Source organism: Pyxicephalus adspersus, chromosome 10 (genome assembly GCF_032062135.1).
Source record: "Pyxicephalus adspersus chromosome 10, UCB_Pads_2.0, whole genome shotgun sequence".
NCBI classification, from domain to species: Eukaryota; Metazoa; Chordata; class Amphibia; order Anura; family Pyxicephalidae; genus Pyxicephalus; species Pyxicephalus adspersus.
The window spans coordinates 59,123,989-59,147,109 of record NC_092867.1 but is presented as its reverse complement, the minus strand read 5'-3'; the positions used below and the strand labels follow the sequence as shown (position 1 = coordinate 59,147,109).

The window sequence follows — 23,121 nt, the reverse complement described above, 5'->3', positions numbered from 1 at the left end:
GGAACATTGCCCCCTGGTGGTCAGTGGAACATTGCCCCCTGGTGGTCAGAAAATTCAAAAGGAACCCCAGCTGAGAATTACTGCCGTAGATTCAGGGAATATCCCTTTCTTTAGTGTTAACTAATAGTGTTATTTTTGGAATAGTATAGATTCATATTGGGTGCTATATATTTTTTTAAAATTTGTGTTTTTGTAGATTCCAAGTCTTGAACACCCAAAAGGGAGTACAGCAATACCAGATAGAGGAAGATCATTCCAGGAGGCTTGGACAAAGTCATTTGGAGTAATTGAATGCAATGGGAAAGCGTTATGTATTCTGTGTAATAAAAGTGTTGTTATTATTGTTATTATTAATAAACAGGATTTATATAGCGCCAACATATTATGCAGCGCTGTACATTAAACAGGGATTGCAAATGACAGACTAATACAGACAGTGATACAGGAGGGGAGGACCCTGCCCCGAAGAGCTTATAATCTAGTAGGTGGGGAAATGTGTGTTGCGCATCAAGTGTCAGACGGCACTTTGACACCAACCACAAAAATGTTGCTAAACTTGGTGAAACTGAAAGAAGAGTTTCTTGAAGGGAAATATAATTCCCAGTATGTTAGTTCTAGCAATTATCTCCGTAGAACAAATCATCGGACAGCTGCCAGTTGTCAGTGTGCATAACATGGTAACTCCTCTCTGATGGGGAGATTATAAAGACGGCCATGTTGTCTGGGAGTAATTCTCTTTTTCATGCTTGGATGATATTAGGCCGTTTATGGAGGAAGAAGGGCCGGAATAAGCTCACCGATATGGCCGGGCTTACCAACCTCATGTTATTACAGATTCTACACTTCAATGTACTGAACTACAAGATGCAGGGAAATCATTGGAGAGAAAACTGCGGGTTTCTGCAGAGACCTTGAAAGAGCGCTGCTGAAATATTTTCCAAATCCTAAAATGCATTTAGAAAAGTCTACGACATTTGCAGGCAATCCTAAACCATCCGGATCTTTCCTGCTTACACTGGTTAGATTTAGATAATCTAGAAATTGAGCAATAGGAATTTCAAGTAAGTTCTGTCTGGAAAAGTAAATTCTAATAACTTTTCATTTTCATCACTTCCTGCTGTCCATGGCCACTTCCGGTCTATATCCGACAGCAACTCTGCCATAGAGATTTCTTGTATCAGTAAGTGTAGATCACCACCAAGTGGAGCTCGGAAGAACTGCAACCCAGAGTATCGTCTCAATGTGTGAATATTTGTGTTTGCTATCACTTACGAAATCTTATGGGGTTTCTGAGACCCCTAAATAATCCAATATAAGCGCTGACCCCTTCTGAACACTCCTCTCCTGTTTCCCCGATATAACCCAACATAAGTACCGATTCCTACAGGAATCTCCTCGCCACCTCACACCATTATGACAACTTCAGCTTTTTTCTAGATATCTTTATTAATCTTATTATGCAATGTCTATCCACACCCTTTGAATTTTACAGCTCTGCACAATTCTCACTTTCTCATATTGTCTCTTTTTACCTTAAAACCTGAGCAAAAGAGTTCTTATCAAGGTCCAGTTTTTGTGGGAAATGTTCCTTGGGTCAGGATCGTGAATGTTTTTGGCGTGAGATCTTAGTGTCTGATAAGCAATCATTTTCATACGTAACATTTCCTAAACTCAGGACATGGAAATGCTTTTTCCCGTGTGAGATCTCTGATGTATAACAAGTATTTCTTTTCGTGCAAAACATTTCCCACACTCAGGACAAGAATATGGTTTCTCTCCTGTGTGAATCCTCTGATGTGTGATAAGGTTTTGTTTTCGTCTAAAACATTTTCCACACTCAGAGCAAGAAAATGGCATCTCGCCGCTGTGAGATCTCTGATGTACAACTAACTGGAATTTTCGTGCAAAACTTTTACCACATTCAGGGCAGGAAAATGGTTTCTCCCCTGTGTGGCACCTCAGATGTTCAGAAAGAAAATACTTTATAGAAAAACATTTCCCACACTCAGAGCAGGAATGTGGATTCTCCCCAGTATGAATCCTCTGATGAGTAATAAGATATGATTTATAGGCAAACTTTCTCCCGCACTCAGAACATGAATACGGCTTCTCCCCTGTGTGAGTCCTCTGATGAGTATTGAGATGTGATTTATTGACAAAACTTTTCCCACACTCAGAGCATGAATATGGCTTCTCCCCTGTATGAGTCCTCTCATGTAAAACAAGTTTTGATTTATAGTCAAAACCTTTCCCACACTCGGGACAGGGGTATGGCTTCTCCCCCGTGTGAGATTTTTGATGCATGGTAAGACTTGATTTGCGTGGATAACTTTTCCCACATTCAACACACAAGTATGTCTTCCCACCAGTATGACAGATTTGATGTACAGTAAGACTAGACTTTTCTGAAAAACATTTCCCACACTCAGGGCAGGAAAATGGCTTCTCCCCTGTGTGAGTCCTATGATGTATAATGAGTTGTGATTTATGGACAAAACATTTCCCACACTCAGAACAAGAATGGAGCTCTTCACCAGTGTGCATTCTTTCATGTACAGAAAGATGATATTTATAAAGAAAAGATTCTCCGCAGTCAGCACAGGAAAATGTCTTCTTCTCCGGAATGCCGGCACCATCGCTCACAGGAGGAGGAGTCTCAGAGTCGGAAGGATCGGATGGTCTTTCCATAGCTGGGCTGATGGTCTCTTCTCCCGCACAATCTCCTGTCATGGCCTCCATTTTACAATCTGGAGATAAAGTCAGACGATCCTTTGAGGGTTTTTCCATGGAGTGTCCTGGAAAATAGAAAAATATGATGGCCGGATATGAGAGGGTTACTTCACCCAAATCATAAAAGTATAAAAGGTTTTTTTTCTTCCTCTGGACCAACAATGTCCATGGGGTTTTATATCTGGGATGTTTATTTCCCTAGTAGTTGAACTTGTCTTTTTCCAACCTAACTGTGTAACTATGACTAGGAGGGGAAAAAATATTTCCCTATTCCATGAGGCAATCGGATGTTCCCTGGATCAGCAGTCTCTGTTATTTTTACTTTAAATCCTTAATCCCCAGTTATTACCAAGGTGAAGGAGACTATTACCAACCTAATATTTACTGGTACCACTCAGCTTCTTCCTTACTCAGGACCAATCAGTGAACAGAGATACAAGAAGAATATATGATGGCTGACCTGTGCTGATCTGTGTAGGAGTGTCCTCCTCTATGAATGTCCTCATCATTCCAGCCTCCTCCGTATATTGCTGATCATCCATCACAGACGTCTCTTCTTCTGTCTCAGATTTTATGATCATCAGATCTTCACCCTAAATCAATAGAATGTCAGTAAATCACATCTGTAACATAAAAGTATTGGTCATGGGACCTCACATGGTAAATATCATGTTGTAGGGGTCACACATCATCTCCACATGTCAAAGAGTTCAATCACTTTATGGGGCCTTTGACTACATCTACCTGATGATGGTGAGGGATCTCCTGACGGTGCTTCAGTGACTCCTTGTTGGTGACCCTGTATGGCTTCTGCCAGTTACTGACTACACTTGGCCTGACTTCCGGCCTGGCAATGGATCACACAATGGCTGCCATATTTGTACTGTGCTCTGCTATCCATAGTCATCTCCCATCTGCATAGATGTGTCAGAAAACTTCATCCTGGTACAACCACCGGTCCATCAGTCCTTGTTGGATGGTGTGGTGAGAATCTGACGGGTGTGCTTGGACTCGTTATTTCTATCAAACATTGTCTCCAACACAGAGGACCCAAAGTCTGTCTCTGAAGTCCAGCATCCTGATTCTTCTTATACTCCAGCACATGGAGTATGTCTCTAAAGTCATTCATTAAATCTGAAGTTCCAAACCTTGAGTCTTCTTATAAAGTCCAACATCCTCTAAGGTACAACATCAACCGAATCCTCTAAGGTCCCAAAACCTGGGCTTTTGTCTTCCTCTGAAGTCCAACATTTCAAATATTCCTTTAAGGTCCAGCATCAAGAGTCTGCCTCTGAGGTCTAACACCCAAATCTTCTGCTGAAACCTGAAGTCTTCTTCTGAAGTACAACACCCTGAGTCAACTTTTACAGTCCAGCAGCTTGCATGCTCCTCTGTACTCCAACAACCCAAAACTACATCTGAAGTTCCAAAGAATCTCTGTAAGGTCCAGCACCATGATAATTGAATTTAAAGCCCACAAGCTTGAGCCCAGGGTCCCTCTGTTTTGTTTTGAGGGAAGTGCCTTCTGAACTTAAAATATAAAAGTGTCCACCACACGTACCCAAGGCTTTGTCAGTACCAAGTTCACTTGAGATTTTTTTCTGTGCCAAGGTCACTCCAAGACTACGTCTGTGCCATGCCCACCAAGACTTTCTGTCAAGAGGTGGAGATGCAATCAATCTTTATCTGTGGGGTAACTCTTATATTTAGTAATTTGTAGAGGCTGTTATCCTGGACTATTCATGTCTATTATTTGGTGAGGGACAGTTCTGTAGGTGGCTGGGGACCTCCCCCTCGGAATGGGGGCATAAAACGGGGCAGCAAAGTTCATCCTCTACTATTTGTAGCTTACTATAGCATGTTTTGTTCCAGGACTGGGAGGTGCAGGTATTACCCAACTTCACCTGCTGGTCACCTTCATGGCCAACCCCTTTCCAGTCTGTTCATCATCCTCAGACCAACAAGGTGAAATGGCTGGCCATGCAAAAAGCATAATACGGGGGGAAGTGGATGGGGTGAATGAAGGGTTACTGGTATGATAACAGATTACTCTGATGAACCCCTCAACCATGGATCCCAAAAATAGAAAGAAGGAAATATTCAGAGGAGGAGCTACACACTGCTGTACCTGGAAAGTGATCACCCATTAGGCAACCACTGGATAATCCCAACTTATCAATGTATCGTCTCTAATGAGTGGCCCCCATGTGTCCTGCCTAATATGAATAACACCACCCCATGGTCCCCCTACATTTCTTGTCCTTCAATAAATATATTAGTAGAAACTGAACTGATTAGCCTGGTCTCTGGAAAGGCCACCACATATTCAGAGGTAGATATGTGACAACATTTAGCATTTATATCCACAGAAAACACCCAACATACAGGACACGCCCAGCAATAGCGTGCCAATATCTGTATATTAACAAGTCATAAATTGTATCTTTGTCATCAGCCATCCTTAGGATTGGGCTATTTACCCATTTTCCTCAGCCAGTTGCAGACACCTCCAGATCCAATGATAGCACCTAGTGATGTCTTTAGGAGTCCTCTATAGAAATTACCACTGGAGAGGAGAAGAAGCTGTGGAACATTTTGAAAGGTCCATCACCATAGTCCTGTATCGATGAGAGGTCCGTGTTCTACCAAGATCTCTACTGTGTGAAAGGAAAGTTTTATATCTACTGAATCCACTGAAGAAGATGAAGAACATTGTAGAAGGTCTATCACCATAGTCATGTATGGATAAGCTTTACTGTGTGAAAGGAAAGTTTTAAATCAAAAATCCACTGAAGAAGATAAAGAACCTTGCAGAAGGTCCATCACTATAGTCTTGTATGGATGAGCAGTCCATGTTCTGTTGTTCTGTTTTCTTAACCCTATTTTCTTACCTGTGTGGAGTAGCCATCTACACTTATACCCCTGAAGAGAAGAAGATGTGGAACATCATGAAAAGGTCCATCACCATAGACTTGTTTTGATGAGAAGTCCATGCTCTACCATCTACACCTCTACTGTGTAAAAGGTATCCTCGATATAAAATCCACTGAATGAGACGTAGAACATTATGGAAGATCTATTACCATAGTCATTTAAGGATGAAAACCTTAGTCCATGTACTAATGTATGATTGGAACCTTTAATATCTAATACACTGAAGATGTAAAACTTTGTAGAAGGTCCATGACCAGGCTTGCAAGGATGAGAGGTCCATCTTCTGTTTTCCTGATAACAACCCCCCCCCCCAGTGTGGAGGAGCCATTTATATTTTTACCTCTAAAGAGAAGATGTAGGACCTTGTACATGGTCCATTACCATAGTCTTGTATGGATGAAAGGTCCATGTTCTACCAAGACTTACCGTACTTTTTGAAAGGTTCCTTCAATGTAATGTTTGTGATGGTGACTGTTATCATCCAGCCTTGGTGGAGATGGTTGAGACAATAGTAAGAATTATTTCTTCATTAGGATGTAGAAAATTTGGATGTAATGTCATGTTGATTCTACAATGCTGGTGTAATGTAACAAGAACAATATATCTTTTTGGGGCCCCACTTGGCATCTGTTCAGAAATTCAGCTGAAATGGTCCTTGCTCGGGGCTAGTAGTCAGACCTTCTGATTGTGCCCTTGGGTCTCCACACATGTGTGCTCTGCATTACTCCAGCTCTTAATCTTTTACTTTGTAACTTCTATTCTAAATAAACCCTCTAAATCATCACCCCGTGGACAGAGGTATGGTTTGGAAAGGAACCTTCAATATAAAATCCACTGAAGTAGATGTAGAACCTTGTAGAGGGTCTATCACCATAGTCTTGTATAGGTGAGAGTTCCATGTTCTACCATCTACACCTCTAATGTGTGAAAGGAACCTTCAATATATAATCCACTGAAGAAGATCCATCACCATAGTCTTGTATGAATAATTATCTAAAATCATTGCTGCTTGGAACCAGGCTCGTCTATTTTTGTCCGTTGGATCAAGAATATGAGTTCTGTGAACTGCCGCCACATTGTCATGTAAGGACTTGCATAGTTTTTAATTTTCTGTTCTTCGTCTAATTACATAGGACGAAATTTGGCCTCTCAAAACTGCTTTTCCTGTTTCCCAAAGCAAAACCGGGTCCTCCCAATGTTTGAAGTTGTCATCCTTGTAAGAAAGATCGGAATGCTGGGGAGGAGGATACGTATGTGGGGATGCGCCATTTAGGGGAATAAGCAATTGGATCTGCCAATTCTAGTTTCATCAATACTAGGGCGTGATCGGATAAAAAGATCGGCTGATACACCGTTTTCGAGATTTTGTGGAGTTGAGGGTTAAGAAAAAATCTATAAAAAAGTCTTATGTACCTTGGACCAGCGCAAATAATCTCTCTGGGTTGGATTGTTTGTTCTCCAGGGGTCTAAGAGGGACAATGATTCCATAAAATTGTATAAAACACTCGAGCGGGAGTGTGTCTATCCACTTTAGGGTCTGGGGCCAAGTTAAAATCCCCACCTACTATTAGATTTGGAAAATGGCCTGATAAAAGTAAAGAGTGGGCATTAGGGCCATTGGGTACATAGATGTTCAGGAGAGAGTAGGTGGTACCCTGAATAACCATTTTCTGTATGGTCTATATGAACATCAAGTAATTGGAAATGATTTACGAGAGATTATAGCCACCCCTCTTTTCTTCTTGGGGTAGGAGGACGCAATCACCTCACCGACCCGGGAGACGCAATGTATCTCCTGTCTTAAGATGGGTTTCTTGTAGAAAAACCACTTGAGAATATTACTGAAATCTTGTCTGTGGGGGCCAATTTGTCCTCATACTCCTTATGAGATAAAAGCCGTAGTGCTTAGGGAAAGCAAAGTAAAAGCCTATTGTTGGGAATGGAACATCCTTTGGATGGAAGGGGCGTTTGGGTGATGATTCCTTGATAGGTAAATTTGTTCTGAATAAATAGTTTGAAACGTTAATATATAGGAGCTTTGAGATCCGCTGCTCCCGGCTTCTATGCCCGCCGCTCTCACACAAGGACACCGATAAGTCTCCCCAACAAACCCCTGAGGAAGCCCTATTAGGCGAAACGCGTCGGGTGGGAGACGAAACTATTACTGTCTGAACAGGACCTAAACTACCTGTACCGAACGCCTATTTGTTGCCTAGCTTAGCGCTCCTATGTTAGCATTAGGACTAATGCAACCTAGCATTAGGACTAGCAAGGTCATCTTTGTCTAGTTTTGTAATATTTTTGATTGAAATAAACTTTATTGTTTTATAAAAAAACAGTCCTGCCCTGAAAAAAACTGTCTTTACCCCTAAAAACTCACATTGTAATTCCCAGGCTGGGCACACAGGAAACTATCCCTTTCCTTATTAGTTTTATACTAAACACAGGTTAACTCTTTCTATACCTTTATATCTTTTTCTTTTGATCAGTACGTCCAAACCTTCTTTTTTTATCTTGAGCATCAGCCGTTACCAGACGTTTGTTCTATTTGGTCAAAAAAGTTTCAGCAATTGTATCAAGTAAGCTCTTTACATAGTAATACATTGATTTCTGTATTGTTCTATAACATAATGTCATTGCTTTATATTGATCACATCATATATTGTCACAATTTTTAAGGTTCCCCCAATTCCCTGAAGAAGCGCCACGGGGCGAAACACGTCAGACGGAAATCAAGGTATGCCGTTATTATATATTGTTTAATGACCACTTTATAATCTCTAGAACAGTGAACCCATGTTAGCATAGGTCCAGATCAGGAGGACTGTTTAGTGTATAGAATTAATAAATAAATAAAATTTCAGTTTTGCCCTACAACAGCCTGTCTTTTACCTTTTTCTTCTACAGGTTGACATTCAAAAATCCGGCAACCTCCGGACCCGAGGAGTGCAGAATTTTCCCAAATTCCGTATTTTTGAATCGCCTGTAATTATAATGTATTAGCGTCATCTACTGGCAACTGAAAGAACTACACACGAACGGAATCGGCTTCTTCCTCCGTGAGAATGCAAGGGCTATTCATACCAGGAAGCTGAAGGACCCGGATTATCGATGGCCGGATTTTCGATTATCAACTTGTACTAGTTCTACCGATCCCTGATGATGCTTGGGCCGTCATCAGAGTTTCCTCTGTTCATCCGTTCCGCACTAGAGGTGAATGGGGAGCCTTGTCCTCATTTAACGCCTAGTGCTTGGGGATCCCACACTGCCAGGAGTAGTACGGCTGTGCTCATCACAAGAATGCAGCCGTGGGAATTATCCTTTCATTGTGGGATAACCTGTAAAAAAAAAAAGTTTAAGTTACACAAAACACATATTATTAAGTTACTTGAACCTTAAACCCTCCTCTTATTTTTTTTGCACATATTTTTTCCCCTTTTAGGGAATGAGTAAGGGGTTTTATGTACCCCTGTACTCATTTTCCAGGGTGGGGTGGCGTAGATGTGGGAGTCTCCTTATTAAAGGGGGCTTCCAGATTCCAAAGTCCTGCTAAACACACTTATAAAAGCCCCCATTGTTCTCAAAGGAAGCTTTCTTAAACAGTTTACAATCCCTTGTAAAAGTGACTAAAAACGTGGCAGAAATGTTTACATGCGTTACAGTCCGTGTAGACCAAGCCTAAAAATGACAAGCCATATATATATATATGTATAAATAAAATGATATATAAATACATATATATTATAAATAAATCTATCTTTTCATATTTTATTACTATATTTATTATAGATATCTATATATATATATGGAAGCAAACAAGAACGTGGTTGGATTATCTAGTTCACTGATAAAAGTGAGGTCTGCCCGAATTCGCAGAGATTTATCACCAGGCTGATCCTCGGGTCATCATAAGCGTTTAGATTGGCGCCTATGTAAAGAGCTGAAATCAGTTAAGTCTTTCCGAAAATATTAGGTCATTTAAAAATATGTTTATTTCCCAGGTAATATATATGTTTGAAACATTTGAACCCTTCATAGCGTATTCCCAACGGCTGAATCTGTTAATAGGTTTGAGGGGTCCCATGCCGGATCAGGAATACACGCACACAAACTTCTGATTTTGCTTGATGAATCCGGCTCATTATCCTGTCCATGTACAAAGCATTAGTCACACCACATCTGGAATATGCAGTCCAGGTTGGGGTACCAGTTCACATAAAGGACATTGTGGGATTGGAGAGAGTGCAGAGAAGGGCAACTAAACTAATAAAAGGAATGGAGGAGCTCCGCTATGAGGAGAGATTAGCTGAACTGAATCTATTCTCCCTTGAGAAGAGACGTATAAGGGGGGATATGATCACCCTGTATAAATATATAAACGGTCCATATAGAGAACTCTCTTCCCCATTATTCACTGTAATGTCATTACAAAGCACAAGGGGGCGCTATTTGCGTCTGGAGAAAAGAAGTTTAAGCTCCGGATAAGGAAGAGATTCTTCACTGTAAGGGCTGTGATAATGTGGAATCGGCTCCCTCAGGAAGGAGTTTCAGCAACTACTATAGATTGCTTTAAGAAAAAGCTGGATGATTTCTAGAAGCACAGAATATAACTGGGGATTAAGGATTTAAAGTAAAGATAACAGAGACAGCTGATCCAGGGAACATCCGATTGCCTCATGAAATCAGGAAGGATTTTCCCGTTGAAGCAAATTGTACCCGGGGTTTTTTTTGCCTTCCTCTGGACCAACTATGTCTTATAGGGTTTTATATCTAGGATATGTTTATTTCCCTAGTGGTTGGACTTAATGGAATTATGTCTTTTTTCAACCTGACCTACAATGAGGCTATATATAAAAAGTCTTCACTAACCCATTGCTGGTTTTTACATTATATTTGGAGCCTTCACGGATTTCCAAAGAGCGATTACATTCATTACATTTTCAACCTAACCTACTATGTTAAAATTTGATAGCTCACCACAAGATTAGTTTTAAGACTCCGCCCTCTGCACCCTATAGGAAATTAAGTAATTAAGAATAAAGTGATTTTCTGACAGTCTTATTATAGATGTGGATATCACATGTGTGCTGCCACTTCAAGCAATGTCTTCTCTAACCCCAGCTCAGCTCTCACCCAACCCTTCCTACTTATATCTGACATCACTTCCTGCTTTCCATAGAGACTTCCTGTCTGTACCTGACACCACTTCCATAGAGATTTCTTGTATCAGCAAAGTGCAGATCACCACTAAGTGGAGCTCAGATGAACTGCACCCCGGAGTATCGCCTCAACATGTGAACATTGGTGTTTGCTATCAAATATAAAAGTTTATGGGGTACCTGGGACCCCAATATAACCCAACATAAGTGCTGATCACTTCTCTCCTGTGACCTGTGCAATATGGAGACCCTGGGACCCAATCTAAGCGCTGATTCCTACAGAAGACTCCTCCTCTCCTACCAGAAGGGAATCTCCCCAACACCTCACACAATGTTATAAGACACCATGATGACAACTTTAGATTTTTTCTAAATATCTTTATTGATTTTATTACATTTTCTATCCACAACCTTTATTTGTAGAATCCTAACATCCTCATAATGTTGCTTTTCACTTTCCTTTAAACTTGATGGTTAAGAAGTAATAACTTTTGTGCATAAATGTTACGGATCCCCCTCCCCCCGCCAGGTGACACTGGATTACCTGAAGATCAGAATCTGAGTGACCCCCAATCTTCACCAGCACACCCTGAAATGCGTTATGGGCCGGTGAACCTATTGGCCTCTGGACTACTTTGCTGCAAGGAGATCACCAGGTTACAGCCCCCAGGGTCTTCCACCAGGGGGTGACACAGATCAGAAGACTTCTGCTTGGGAATGGTGATGAGACTGGAAAACAGTGAATCAAGGTAGCAGCATGCTGAGCAGGTGATCTGCAGGCGGAGTGGTAACAGTAACACTTCCCACACTCAGGAAATGGTTTCTACCCTGTGTGTGATCTCTGATGAACAACAAGTTCTTTTTTTCGTGAAAAACATTTTCCACACTCAGGGCAAGAAAATGGCTTCTTACTTCTGTGAGTTCGCTGATGTACAACTAGTTGGGATTTTTGTGTAAAACGTTTACCACATTCAGGGCAGGAATATGGCTTTTCCCCTGTGTGAGTCCTCTGATGAGAAATAAGTTGCGATTTATTGATAAAACTTTTCCCACACTCAGAACATGAATAAGGCTTCTCCCCTGTGTGGGTCCTCTGATGATAAATAAGTAGTGATTTATAAACAAAACTTTTCCCACACTCGAGACAGGAGTACGGCTTCTCCCCCATGTGAGATTTTTGATGCAAGATAAGATTTGATTTGCATGGATAACTTTTCCCACACTCAAGACACGAGTATGTCTTCCCACCAGCATGACAGGCCTGATGTAAAGTAAGACTAGACTTTACTGAAAAACATTTGCCACACTCAGGACAGGAATATGGTTTCTCCCCTGTGTGAGTCCTGTGATGTACAACTAGTTGGGATTTTTGTGCAAAACTTTTACCACAATCAGGGCAGGTATATGGTTTCTCCCCTGTGTGAGATCTCCGATGAGAAATGAGATGTGATTTATTGATAAAACCTTTCCAGCACTCAGAACATGAATATGGCTTCTCCCCTGTGTGAGTCCTCTGATGTTCAACGAGTTGTGATTTACGTACAAAACTTTTCCCGCACTCTGAACATGAACATGGCTTGTCTCCTGTGTGAGTCCTCTGATGTATGATGAGTTGTGATTCATAGAGAAAACTTTTCCCACACTCAGGACAGGAATACGGCTTCTCCCCGGTGTGAGATTTTTGATGCATGATGAGATTTGATTTTTGTGGATAACTTTTCCCACACTCAAGACACGAGTATTTCTTCGCACCAGTATGAGAGATTTGATGTACAGAAAGACTAGACTTTAAAGAAAAACATTTGCCACACTCAGGGCAGAAAAATGGCTTCTCCCCTGTGTGAGTCCTATGATGAGAAGTGAGTTGTGATTTACGGATAAAACTTTTCCCACACTCAGAACAGGAATATGGCTTCTCTCTTGTGTGAGTCCTCTGATGTATAATGAGTTGTGATTTACAGACAAAACGTTTCCCGCACTCAGAACAAGAATGAAGCTCTTCCCCAGTGTGCATTCTTCGATGTACAGAAAGATGATATTTATAAGGAAAAGATTCTCCGCACTCAGGACAGGAATGCAGCTTCTCTTTCGTGTGAGACCTCCGATGTACAGAAAGACTTCGCTCAGAGATAAAACTCTCCCCACACTCAGGACAGGAAAATGTCTTCTTCTCTGGAATGCCGGCACCATCGCTCACAGTAGGAGGAGGCTCAGAGACAGAGGGATCGGATGGTCTATCCATAGCTGGGCTGATGGTCTCTTCTCCCGCACAATCTCCTGTCATGGCCTCCATTTTACAATCTGGAGATAAAGTCAAACAATCCTTTGAGGGTTTCTCCATGGAGTGTCCTGGAAAATGGAAAAATACGACGGTCAGATATGAGAGGGTAACTTCACCCAAATCAACATTCCATCTGGATCAGGTGGATGGAGGCAGCAGATGTCCTCTGGGGAGGTCCCAACCAGCTGGGACTCCTCCCCTCTTTGAAGCCCCTTCCCCTCACCTTGTCAAAATAGGCAAAACTCATAAGACTATTCACTGTAAGGTCATTACAAAGCACAAGGGGGCGCTCTTTGTGTCTGGAGGAAAAGAAGTTTAAGCTCCGGATAAGGAAGGGATTGAAAGTGTTCAGAACCCAGAAATAGAGAAATGTTCTGACCCAGAAGGGGTAATTATATATCTCCACACCATATATGTGCATAGCACCACCTGCAGGTGATAAAAGGTGCTGCAGTGACTCTAAACACCAAGGACGGAGATGTAAAACATAAAATAATATTTCATTACCTTCTCAGTAATGCTTCCTGTTTGCTTTATCCCACATGGAACTTCCGGTCTATAGCTGACATCACTTCCTGTTTTCATATAGACACTCCCTGTCCGTAGTTTCCATAGATACCTTCTATCTCAGTATTTGTTAGATCACCTCCTTGTGGAGCTCAGAGGAACTACAGCCCTGAGAAATTCTCTGACAAGGGTTCTAGTCTCTCTACACTTCTCGTTTCAGTTCCTATTAAAACAATGACTCGTTCTGCCATCTAGTGGCCGATTGTGACAATGGGAAATGCATGAATATTGTGCACGAATATTATGGTCGAATTGACAGGGGAATAATTTATTCATACCCCTTGTGTGTGTATCTTTATAGATGACGTCACTCCCACCAATGGGGGAATATAATTATGTTACTGATAGGGATGAGCGGAGGGACTATGGTGACATTGCTTAGTAGGGTCTTGTATAGTGGCAGCCATTTGATTGCTTTTCCTGGTATAAATCTGGGGTATTTAGGAGCCTTTCCAGAATTGTATGAAGCCTGAAGAAGGGATCTCCGAGGTGCCGGTATACGGCTTCTGTAATAATCACAAGGGTTGTCACCAAACTCATCTACATTACACTTTGCTAGAAATTTTCCTTGATCTACCTTGAACCTTCCCTGACATAGAAATCCCCTCCCCCTACCTGCCCATCCTGCCTGAGCATCAGATAAATGTCTGACCACTGGGTCCGTTCATATGTCCATGAGATGTTGTGCTCCAGTGACCCGGTGCTCCAGTGACTCCTTGTTGGTGACCCTGTATAGCTTCTGCCAGTTTCTGACTTCACTTGCTCTGACTTCCGCCACGTCCATCAATCCTTGTTGGTGAGAATCTGGCGGGTGTGCTTGGACTCAGCACCTCTATCAAACACAGAGGAGTCTGTCTCTGAAGTCCAGCATCCTGATTCTTGCTTATACTCCAGCATATGGAGTATGTCTCTGAAGTAATTTATCATGTCTGCCTCTGAAGTTCCAAACCCTGAGTATTCCTATAAAGTCTAACATCAAGAGCCGTCCTCTAAGGTCCAACACCTGGAGTCTTCCTCCGAACTCCAACATTCTAAATATGCCTCTGAGGTCCAATTTTCTAATTATTATTCTAAGGTCCAACACCCTGAGTCTTCTTCTAAAGTCCAGCATCAAGAGTCTGCTTCTGAGTTCCATCACCCAAGTGTTCTGCTGAAATCCAAAGTCTTCCTCTGAAGTACAACACTGAGTCAACTTCTACAGTCCAGCAGCTTGCATGCTCCTCTGTACTCCAACACCCCAAGTCTACCTCTGAAGTCCCAAAGGTCTGGCACCCTGAATATGAATTTAAAGCCCAGAAGCCTGAGCCCAGGGTCCCTGTGTTTTGTTTTGAGGGAAGTCTCTCCTGAACCTAAAATGTAAACGTGTCCACCACACTTACCCAAGGCTTTGTCAGTACCAAGTTCACTTGAGATTTTTTTCCTTGCCAAAGTCACTCCAGAACTTGTGAATGCCACACATGGCCAAGAATACGTCTGTGCCATGCCCACCTAGACTTTGCTAGTAACTCTCTTACCCAACACTCTGCCATTCTGACCTGAACCCCGTTTGTGCCAACCAATTTGAGAAATTCCCCTGCACTGATCTAGTACAATCTGGAATTGTAGCCCTAAGAATGCCCATGCTGAAGTGAGCTCCGATCTTGCCTAGAACCTAGTGTGTCCTAATAATGGAGACGTCCTAGGCCGGGTTTTGAGGGGTCCTTAGTGGATCTTCTGTCCACCTAAAGAAATCTCTCAGATTCAAGGTTTTTCAGAGATCTTCACACTCTTCTGTGAATCTTTAGGTGATTTGGTTTTATCCATTTAGGCTCTGTTACTGATTTATTGGTCTCCACTCATTGGCTGCTGACTTTGGTGGACTGTAATTGTTTCAGTTCTTAGCAGTTCCCCTGCACAAGTTTTCTGTCAGGAGTTGGAGGTGCAATCAATCTTTAGCCATGGGGTAACTCTAATATTTAGTAATTTGTAGAGGCCATTTTCCTGGACTAATCATATCTATCATTTGGTGAGGGACAGTTCTGTAGGTGGCTGGGGGCTTCCCTCCAGGGGGGCATTAAAAGGGGCAGCAAAGTTCATCCTCTACTATTTGTAGCTTACTATAGCATGTTTTGTTCCAGGACTGGGAGGTGCAGGTATTACCCAACTTCACCTGTTGGTCACCTTCATGGCCAAACCCCTTTCCAGTCTGTTCATCATACTCAGACCAACCAGGTGAAATGGCTGGCCATGCAAAGAGCATGGTACAGGGGGAAGTGGATGGGGTGAATGAAGGGTTACTGGTATGATAACAGATTACTCTGATGAACCCCTCAGTCATGGGACGCCATCATCCCAAAAGTAGAATGAATGAAATGTTTAGAGGAGGAGCTACACACTGCTGTACGTGGAAAGTGATCAACCATGAGGGGACCACTGGATAAACCCAACGTATCAATGTATCGTCTCTAATGAGTGGCTCCCATGTGTCCTTCCTAATATGATTAACACCACCTGATGGTCCCTAACATTTCTTGTCCTTCAATATATATTAGTAGAAACTGAACTGATTAGCAAGGTCCCTGGAAATGGGACCAAATATTCAGAGGTGGACATGGGACAACATTTACCATTTATATACTCAGAAAACATGGAAATTACACCCAACAAACAGGACACGCCCATTAATACCGTGACAACATCTGTATATTAACAAATCATAAATTGTATCTTTGTCATCAGCCATCTTTAGGATTGGGCTATTTACCCATCTTCCTCAACCAATGGCAGACACCTCCAGATCCAATGATAGCACCTAGTGATGTCTTTAGAAGTCCTCTATAGAAATTACCACTGGAGAGGAGAAGAAGCTGTGGAACATTGTGGAAGGTCAATCACCATAGTCTTGTATGAATGGGAGGTCACTGTTCTACCAAGACCTCTACTGTGTGAAAGGACCTTGAATAAAAAACCACTGAAGAAGATATAGAACATTGCAGATACGGCCTAACCAGTATTCCAGTCCGGCCTAACGCCCCCCTATTTATTTATTGTTGGATCCGGTCTAATTGAATTGTCGCGTTATCGCGAGTTCCCACGATATCATCGAGTTCCCGCAGAGTAACCCCAATTACTGTACTATGCATAAACAGCAGAAGCAACGCGCAGCTACCAGTCTCTGGAAGGTTGGCCTCGAATGGCGTGTCTTCAACCCCGAATGGACTGACAAATTATTCTTCGTCTAACACGGCAACAAAGCCCTGTGTTTAATGTGCAACAACACCAACAGCACTTTCAAGCGTTCGAATCTCAAGGGGCATTTTGATGCCAAGCACCTGCACACATACAGAGACTACCCCGCGGATAAGCGGAAGACTGAGGCTGCTCGCTTGCAGGGACTGTTGGGAAAAACCTTTCCTTGGACACCTTGTTTCTTCTGGCCTAGTGTGCCTTCTTGACCTCCTGAAATGGCCTAGTGGCCCAAAAAATTTGCCAAACCCCTGTTGTAGAAGATCCATGTATGAATAAGCTGTACTGTGTGAAAGGAAACCTTGATATCCAAAATCCACTGAAGAAGATACATAACCTTGCAGAAGGTCCATCACTATAGTCATGTATTTATGAGAAGTCCTTGTTCTGTTGTTCTGTTTTTCTAACCCCATTTTCTTCCCTGTGTGGAGTAGCCATCTACATTTATACCCCTGAAGAGAAGAAGATGTGGAAGGGTCCATCACCATAGTCTTGTATTGATGGGAAGTGCATGTTCTACCATCTACACCTCTACTGTGTAAAAGGTACCTTCAAAATAAAAGCCACCAACGGAGATGTAGAACATTTCCGAAGATCCATCACCATAGTCCTTTAAGGATGAGAAGTCCATGTACTAATGAATGTGTAATATCTAATACACTGAAGATGTAGAACTTTGTAGCAGGTCCATGACCAGGCTTGCATGGATGAGAGGTCCATGTTCTGTTTTTCTAACCCCCCCCCCCCCCAGTGTGGAGGCACCATCTATATTTATACCCCTGAAGAGAAGATGTAGAACCTTGTACATGGTCCATCACCATAGTCTTGTATGGATGAAATGTCCATGTTCTACCAGGACCTCTAATGTGTGAAAGGATCCTTCAATGTAATGTGTTTGTGATGGTGACTGTTATTATCCACTTGGCATCTGTTCAGAAATTCAGGTTAAATGGTCCTCACGTGGGGGTATTAGTCAGACCTTCTGATCATGCCATTGGGTCTCCTCACATGTGTGCTTTGCTTTGCTCTATCTTTTAATCTTTTACTTTGTAACTTCTATTCTAAATAAACTATCTAAATCATCTCACCATGGACGGAGGTTTTGTTTTTCCTTATCAGTGAAAGGAACTGAAGGAGCATTTACTAAAACCTTGTAGAAGGTCCACCACCATAGTCTTGAATGGATGAGAGGTCTATATTCTACCATCTACACCTCCACTGTGTGAAAGAAGTCTTCAATATATAATCCACTGAAGATGTAGGACTTTGTGGAAGGCCCATGACCAGGCTTCCATGGATGAGAGGTCAATATTATGTTTTTTTGCTAGGACAGAGGGGGGTGGGACAGGTAAATAAGGTGGCAGACAGATTAATCAGGGGTCAGACACTAGTGGAGGGTGGATTGGAGATAGTTGGGGGGAGGGTTATGGATAATTGTAAGGTTTGGGCCCCAGTTCACAAAAAGGACATTGTGGGATTGGAGAGAGTGCAGAGAAGGACAACTAAACTAATAAAAGGAATGGAGGAGCTCCGCTATGAGGAGAGATTAGCTGAACTGAATCTATTCCCCCTTGAGAAGAGACGTATAAGGGGGTTTTCTTGTATCAGTATAGTGCAGATCACCAGATGAAATGCAATCCGGTGTATCTTTACAATGTGTGAATATTGGTGTTTGTTAGCAGATACAAAAACTTATAGGGTACCTGGGACCCCAATATAACCCAACATAAGTGCTGATTGCTACTGAAGACTCCTCCGCTCCTACCGGAAGGGATTCTTCCCACCAGCTCACACAATATTATAAGACGCCATGATGACAAATTCAGATATTTTCTAGATCTCTTTATTATTTTATTATACATTGTCTATCCACACCCTTTATATTTTACTGCTCTGCAGAATCGTCACCTTCTCATAATGTTTCTTTTCACCTTCCCTAAAACCTGAGGAAAATATTCCTGAACTCAGGACTGTAATACGGCATCATCTGTGTGAGAGTTCTCATCAAGGTCCGATTTGTGTGGGAAATGTTCCTCAGGGCACAATCGCGATTCTTCTTGGTGTGAAATGTTACGGTGTTTAATAAGTAATGATTTTCGTGCGTAACATTTCCCACACTCAGGACATGGAAATGGTTTCTCCCCTGTGTGAGATCTCTGATGTATAACAAGTTCTTCTTTTCTTGCAAAAAATTTTCCACACTCAGAGCAAGAGAATGGCTTCTCACCTATGTGAAATCTGTGATGTGCAATAAGTTGTTGTTTTCGCGCAAAACATTTTCCACACTCAGAACAAGAAAACGGCTTCTCACTGCTGTGAGATCTTTGATGTGCAGCTAGTTGGGATTTTTGTGTAAAACTTTTACCACATTTAGGGCAGGAAAATGGCTTCTCCCCCGTGTGAATCCTCTGATGTGGCATGAGATGTGATTTATTAACAAACCTTTTCCCGCACACAGAACATGAATATGGCTTCTCCCCTGTGTGAGTCCTCTGATGAGAAAAGAGATGTGATTTATAGACAAAACTTTTCCCACACTCGGGACAGGAGTACGGCTTCTCCCCCGTGTGAGATTTTTGATGCATGGTAAGATTTGATTTGCGTGGATAACTTTTCCCACACTCAAGGCACGAGTATGTCTTACCACCAGTATGACAGATTTGATGTGCAGTAAGAGTAGACTTTTCTGAAAAACATTTCCCACACTCAGGGCAGGAATATGGCTTCTCACCAGTGTGAGTCCTATGATGTATAATGAGTTGTGATTTACGGACAAAACTTTTCCCACACTCAGAACAGGAATATGGCCTTTCCCCTGTGTGAGTCCTCTGATGTAAAACGAGTTGTGATTTATTGATAAAACATTTCCCACACTCAGAACAAGAATGAAGCTCTTCCCCAGTGTGCATTCTTTGATGTACATAAAGACGATATTTATAAAGAAAAGATTCTCCGCACTCAGAACAGGAATGCAGCTTCTCTTGCGTGTGAGACGTCTGATGTACAGAAAGACTTCGCTCAGAGATAAAACTCTCCCCCCACTCGGGACAGGAAAATGATGTGTTCCCTGGAATGGCGGCACCATCGCTCACATAAGGAGGCTCAGAGTCAGAGGGATTGGATGGTCTATCCATAGCTGAGCTGATGGTCTCTTCTCCCGCACAATCTCCTGTCATGGCCTCCATTTTACAATCTGCAGATAAAGTCATACGATCCTTTGAGGGTTTCTCCATGGAGTGTCCTGGAAAATAGAAAAATATAATGGCCGGATATGAGAGGGTTACTTCACCCAAACCAACATTCCATCTGGATCAGGTAGATGGAGGCAGCAGATGTCCTCTGGGGAGGTCCCAAGCAGCTGGGACTCCTCCCCTCTTTGAAGCCCCTCCCCATCACCTTGTCAAAAGGCAAAACTGATAAGACTATTCACTGTAAGATCCTTACAAAGCACAAGGGGGCGCTCTTTGTGTCTGGAGAAAAAGAAGTTTAAGCTCCAGTGTCCTATGAGATAATCTAACCCTCGGAATGTGTACTATCATCTGATTGGGCGGGTACAATGATGTCACAATCAGCTGTGTCTGTGAGCGCATCTCCTATCTTTTTTTCTATGGGATTCTGCTTCAGTGTGAGCTCCCTGACAGTGGGTGTGTCCTATAGACCTCAGAGATCAGTTGTGCCCCGCCCACTTTGTACTGTGAGATAACCCCGCCCCTCATACAGCAGCAGCATCGGCATGAGGTCTGTGTCCATGCTGCTGTCATTACTCCCAATGTATAAACCTTCGTATCTCCCACACTGATTGTTGAAGAAACTTGAAATTTTCAGTGTACACAGGGGACCCCGAGAGCTGATACTAATCCTATTTTAGCCACCTGAGCAGAACACGTTGCCAGATACGGGGGTCCCAAACATAAAATCCTAATAACAATCAGGGATCTTTTCTCATTAATGTAGAAGTAGAAATAAAAAAATGACCTCTTAACTTGCACAGATCTGTGACGTATGCTGCTGAATTTGTAAAAAAAAAAAAAAAAATGGCGGTATTACTGGGCATGTGTGAGGTGTCTATCTTCCCTCTTTCACTAACAGAAAAGACCCGCGTGGAAATGTCTGTTCCCGGAGCCCCCTGGGATTCATGGCGCATGTATCCCATGAGGCCGCTGCATAATTACAGAAGAGGAGGGGCTTTGCCTTTTTGTGTTTGAAAAAAAATTGAAAAAACAAAGTGCTATCTAGCCTTTTATATAAAGTAAAAACTGTCCAGGGTCCCCAAATGGAGTTTCCATATTAGGGACCCCCGGGGCCACTTCCATGGCATGCAGCATTAGGGTTCTGCCAATTGTCTGTGTGCTGTGGTGCCTTAAATATAAATTTGTCCGCTCGCCAAACTTTAAAGCTGTGTTCAGACTGGCGGTGAGGTGGCACTGCGGTTACCCCTTCCTCATGCCATGGTACCCAGACTAGGGGGAGACGCTCAGTACCCGTCACTGCCACCTGGAGCCAAATCCACAGACTGAGCGGCTGGCGGGGTTCTCTGGATGAGAAGTGTCCAGCTATGACCCCCCCATATAAAATGTTATACCCACCATATCATGCTACTTTCTACCCCACAAATTAAACATGTACATTGTGTGCAGTATACAAACACTTACCCTTTTCTCTATTAATCATATTACTGCTATGTAGGGGTTTTGTCAAGTCTTAGGAGATAATTGTCTGTTGGTCACAAGCTCAATGCGGACGTAAACCACCCAGCTATGTGTACCAGGCACCCCGCCAGCCGCTCAGCCCCTCGCACTGCAGCGTCTGCAGATTTAGCTCCAGGCGGCAGTGAGCGGTACTGAGCGTCTCCCCCTAGGCTGGGTATGGCATGAGGAAGGGGTAACCGCAACGCCACCTCACCGCAGCATTCATTTTGGTGAGCGGGCACATTTATATTTGAGGCACCACAGCACACAGACAACTGGCAGTACCCTAATGCTCAATGCCATAGGGGGTCCCTAATATGGAAACTCCATTTAGGGACGCTGGTCTTGAAATAGCCAATCACTACAAAAAGAAACAATAATTTATATGCAAGTATTTTTTTATTATTTTAAAAAAATAAAAATCTCACAACTTCTGTTTAAGAGCTGAACTTAGGTTTAGTATCAGCTCTCGGGGTCCCCTGTGTACCCTGAAAATTTAACGTTTGTACAACAATCGGTGTGGGAGATATGAAGGTTTATACATTGGGTAATGACAGCAGCATGGACACAGACACAGCTCACATGCTGCTGCTGTACGAGGGGCGGGGTTATCGCACAGTATAAGGTGGGCGGGGTTATCGCACAGTACGAGGTGGGCGGGGTTATCTCACAGTACAAGGTGGGCGGGGCACAGCAGCTCTCCGAGGTCTGTAGAACATGCTGAAGAAGAATCCCATAGAAAATGATAGGACATGTACACGCAGACAGAACAGAAATAGCCGATTGTGATGTCATTTTACACCCCCAATCACAGCTAGTGGTATGCATTCCTAAAGTAGGATTATCTAATGGGACACTGGATAAGGAAGGGATTCTTCACTGTAAGGTGTAAAAAATGAAGAATTGGCTCCCTCAGGAAGTAGTTTCGGCAAGTTCTATGTCCATAGGGTTTTATACCTGGGATGTTTTTTTCCCCTAGTGGAGGAACTTGATGCAGTTTTGTGTCTTTTATCAATCAAACTGACTATTTAACTATGACCAGGAGGAGCATGCTCTTCACACACCCACAAGGGGGAGGGGACTATTACCATCCTATTATTGACCTATATCACTCAGCTCCCTCCCTACTCTGGTCCAATCAGTAATCAGAGATGATAGAAGAATATATGATGGCTGACCTGTGCCGATCTGTGTAGGAGTGTCCTCCTCTATGAATGTCCTCATCATTCCAGCCTCCTCCGTATATTGCTGATCATCCCTCACAGACGTCTCTTCTTCACTCTCAACTTTTATATCTATCAGATCTTCACCCTAAACCAGAATAATAGAAATATAGAACATTTTATGGTTGGACCTAACATATCATGAAGCTATCATCTTGTAGGGGCCACACGTCATGTTCATACATTAGATTGTTCAATATCTACCTGATGATGGTGAGAGATCTCCTGACCTTCCTGTGTGGAATCCCGGGAATACAGAGGACGGGGACATCTCTCTGGTGGGTTTATGGGGCCCTCAGCTCCACCTACCTGAT

The 23,121-nt window shown here is 42.6% G+C and overlaps 2 protein-coding genes across 2 annotated transcripts in view; both read right to left on the bottom strand.

The window, feature by feature from the left end:
* Window positions 1–23,121, bottom strand: part of LOC140338906 (uncharacterized) — a 155,616-nt gene that overhangs the window by 34,603 nt on the left and 97,892 nt on the right. The window contains exons 2-4 of the mRNA XM_072423223.1: window positions 3,191–3,474; window positions 1,675–2,795; window positions 1,096–1,217 (exon numbers count right to left, since the gene is read on the bottom strand). Coding sequence (XP_072279324.1) covers window positions 1,096–1,217; window positions 1,675–2,795; window positions 3,191–3,311 — 1,364 coding nt within the window. The 5' untranslated portion in view covers window positions 3,312–3,474. The remainder of the gene's footprint in view (window positions 1–1,095; window positions 1,218–1,674; window positions 2,796–3,190; window positions 3,475–23,121) is intronic.
* Window positions 11,187–23,115, bottom strand: LOC140338904 (uncharacterized). Its single transcript, XM_072423222.1, is given in 4 exon segments — window positions 11,187–13,237; window positions 15,821–15,891; window positions 18,864–20,137; window positions 22,763–23,115. Coding segments are annotated over 4 exon segments (3,159 nt in total). The 5' UTR covers window positions 22,812–23,115; the 3' UTR covers window positions 11,187–11,472.